Genomic DNA, 3,363 nt, shown 5'->3' with positions numbered 1-3,363 from the left:
CAGCTGCCGATGCACCGACGCGTGCAGCTTCCCGGGGTGACCCGCGGAGGGAAAGGAGCCCGGGCCAGGCAGCGAGGGCCGCCGTCCGCCCCAGCCGCTGCTGGCTTCCCCAGCAGCAACACTGCTTGGATGCAGTTCAGCTCCTTTCTTTGTCCCTAAAACCTCCCAAATCTTCCCCTTTTGCTTTCAGGGACCTCCAGCATTCAGGGCCTGACTCATCCCAGTCCCAGTCATGGCTGCTCACGGGGAAAGTCTCTGCTTCACTCCTTATCTCAAGTCATTACTTTGCTTTCCCAGCAGTAGATAATCTTGGGATATGTTTTGCTAGTTAGCCTGATATTGCAAAACATACACTGCAAAGCCATGACATCCAATAAACTTTTCCCCTTAAAGCAAATAAATAAATCTCTGAAAGCTGGTCTTGCTCTATTTCCCCACGCCGTCCTCAGCCCACACATCGCTGCGTACAGCCAGGGGATGGGAACTCGCGGAGTAACTGCCTAATTCCTCTCCGATGTCTATCTATCTCCTGAGTAAATAAACAGATCCCCTGCGAAAAACAAGCCAAGCTTTAAAATACTTTCTGTTTCCATCCGTGTGTGTTGCCTGGGCTGGGAAGGATGGYGGACGGCTGAATCCCCGGATGAGCTAAATCCATTATGTCAGGATCTGGCTGCCGTTTCCTGCTGGGTCACTGCCCCTCTCTGGTGCAGCTTTCCTGGTGACCCGGGGCTCTCCGTGGATGTTCCCCCCTCTTCCCTCCACATAAGCCTGTGTTTCTCACGTGGGATTTTGTTTCCTGGGAAGTGGCTCCCCGGCAGGCACGTTTTTCCAGGCACCGTGGAGGTCTTTCTTGGCCGCCCATGGTCTTGTACCGCAGATYGCCCAGCGAGGAGCTCCTCGTGCCCTCCTCGGGGACGGGAAGCCGCCTCTCGCGGCCTGGCCGGGGCCTGGGCTGGCAGCGGGAGCAGGGACGACGCGGCTCGAGCCCGCGAGGGCTCAGCCCGCTCCTGCGTGGGCCCAGCCCGGGGAGACCGGGAGCGTCGGCCCTGGCCGCGGCRCAGCTCCCCCTGACGTGTCTGACATATGATGTTTTTTTTGAGCCGTGGAATAAATAAACCTCCAAACGCACATCCTCCCAAGGAGGCAGCCAACTCCTCCAGCCTGCGGTCGGCTGCACCGGCCAGAATTAATTTGCCTCTGTGCATCTTGGATACGGCTCCCAGGACCCCCCTCACCGGYGCTGGGACGGGAGAGGTAAGAGCGTGGGATTCCTTGTTCCAGAGAGAAGTCACCCTGGGGAGGTTGCAGGGGGCTTGTTGCAGCGCCRCGGGCTCCGCTCCATCCTAGGTTCCTACCGCGCTTTTTGGTTCATCACTTTGCTCATTCTGGAAGGTTTTGGGGCTTCGACCACCTCCTCTCCTCCCTCGCTCCTGCCCCGCAGCCGGGGCATGGGGCAGGCTGTGTCCGGCCCGCCGGCAGGATCGGTGGTGGCCGGGTCTGGCGGCTGCGGGCGGCGGGACTCCGGGCTCCGTCCGCGGCACGCCCTGGCTCTCTCGTGCCTCCGCTCCCCCAGCTCCCCGGCGGCGGGGGAGAGCGATGCCGTGCGAGCGCTGAGAAGCATTTTGAGAGCCCTTGAAAAATATCTGCAGCTACTAAAGATGCAGCCCTGAAGGCAGAGTTGGGTGGGCAGTAGGCTGCGTTGGCGTCTTCACAGCTTCGGAGATGAGCGCAAAACACATCCCAAAGACCAGCCAGGAGAGGTTTTGCTCCCTTATGGATTCGGCATCCATGTGTCCTCACTCGTGCTGTCCCCGACTCCCTCCCCAGTCAGATTGCAGATCATTGCATAAGGAGCGAGGGGAGAAAAATGCACCCAGYAGTGTCTGCAAACAGCCCCGCGGCCAGGCAGGATGAGGCCAGCCCTGGCTGGGCTCGGACGGCCGCACCGGCCCCTCGGCTGGGCTGCGCTCCAGGTGTTACTGTCAGCGGTGATGGATGGGGAGCCGAGCTAGCTCCAGGCCTGCGCCTGCCGCCTCCCCACCCGGGYGCCCCGCTATTGCCATCGCTGCCTGGCGCCCGGCCGCAGCCCTGCGCTCACCCCTCGCCCCCCGCCGGCTCAGGGCACGGAGGAGCCGCTTCCCTGCCCGGTGGCCCGAGCTGTCCCCGCTCCTCGCCTGGGACATGGGGCTGTGCAGAGCCTGGATCCCYGCGGCTCTGCTCATCCTTGGAGCCGGAGGGGCCCGGAGCCAGGAGGCGGGTGAGTGAGGATGTCCCTGTGCGCCGCCATCCCGGGGGGCAGCGATGGCACGGAGGCGTCCTGCCATGGGGCACACCGGTCCCCGCGGGGTTAGGGGAGCAGATCTGCACCTGCTGAGGGGCAGGGGAGAAGGTCCGGGGACTCGCTGGCAGAGGAGCTGTGGGGTCCTGGCCCCCAAGGTGGAGCAGGGACCGCGCAGCTGCAGCTCGCCGAACGCGCAGTGCCCCGAGGGATCGCGGTGCATCGCAAGGCCAGGCTGCACCGCGGGCGGCTGGGCTCCTCGCAGGGGTCCCTGCAGGCATCCCTCCTCGGGGGGCCGGGCGGAGGTGGGGGGAGGCAGGGGCCGGCTGGGTCTGCACGCTCTGCCCGGCAGGCCCGTGCGCCCTCCACGTGCTGGCGGCCCTGGACGTCACCGATTACCAGCAGTCCAACCTGCACACCTACCTGGAGCGCATCCTGCGGGACGTGGCCTCGCTGGAGCGCCTCACCTGCAGCCCGCTGAGCCCGAGCCTCAGCCTGCAGAGCGCGCGGCCGGACGGCGAGACCCTCTTCCAGGACTGGCTCCACGAGCCCTGGGCGGACACGCTGCGCGGGCTGGCGCAGGCTCACGCCTTCCAGCGCACCTACCTCACCCAGCCCGCCCTGCAGAGCTTCCTGGGCGCGCTGGCGCGCCGGGCGGCCGATGCCAAGGTACGGCCCCGCGCGCTGCCCCGCGGGGCGCCCCGGCTCCCGGGCGGCTGCCGAGCGCCGGACCCCTGCTCGCCCAGGTGCTGCTGGTCTTCACGGACGGGCTGGATGACGACGCGGGGAGGCTGAAGGAGACGGCGACGTCCGCGGCGCTGCAAGGTGCGGCGGCGGGGAGGGGGCGGCGCGGGGCGAGCAGCAGGGCGAGCACCGCGTTTGCACTCCTGGACCGTTGCTGCAGTGCGTTTGCACGCCATGGGGTGACCGCGAGCACGGCCAGCAGTGCCGCATGGCGTGCCAGCCCCGCTGCTGGCGAGCGGGGAAAAGCGAGGCCGCCCCACGGCACCCCGTCCCCCCCAGGCCAAGCTGACATGCTGCTGACCGTGGCGGTGAACAACGCCAGCGGGCTGGAGCACCTG

At 66.1% G+C, this 3,363-nt stretch overlaps 1 protein-coding gene across 1 annotated transcript in view; it reads left to right on the top strand.

The window, feature by feature from the left end:
- Positions 1 to 2,104: 2,104 nt before the first annotated feature.
- The window catches only part of LOC146596296 (uncharacterized), an 8,799-nt gene continuing 7,540 nt past the window's right edge, over positions 2,105 to 3,363 (top strand). Inside the window, 4 exon segments of the mRNA XM_085304239.1 lie at positions 2,105 to 2,260; positions 2,634 to 2,950; positions 3,028 to 3,106; positions 3,305 to 3,361. Coding sequence (XP_085160365.1) covers positions 2,185 to 2,260; positions 2,634 to 2,950; positions 3,028 to 3,106; positions 3,305 to 3,361 — 529 coding nt within the window. The 5' untranslated portion in view covers positions 2,105 to 2,184.

Source organism: Rhea americana, unplaced genomic scaffold, assembly GCF_003343005.1.
Source record: "Rhea americana isolate MKP2758 unplaced genomic scaffold, rheAme1 scaffold_204, whole genome shotgun sequence".
Taxonomy (NCBI): Eukaryota; Metazoa; Chordata; class Aves; order Rheiformes; family Rheidae; genus Rhea; species Rhea americana.
The sequence above is the reverse complement of the archived record's forward strand: the minus strand, read 5'-3'. Positions and strand labels throughout refer to the sequence as shown.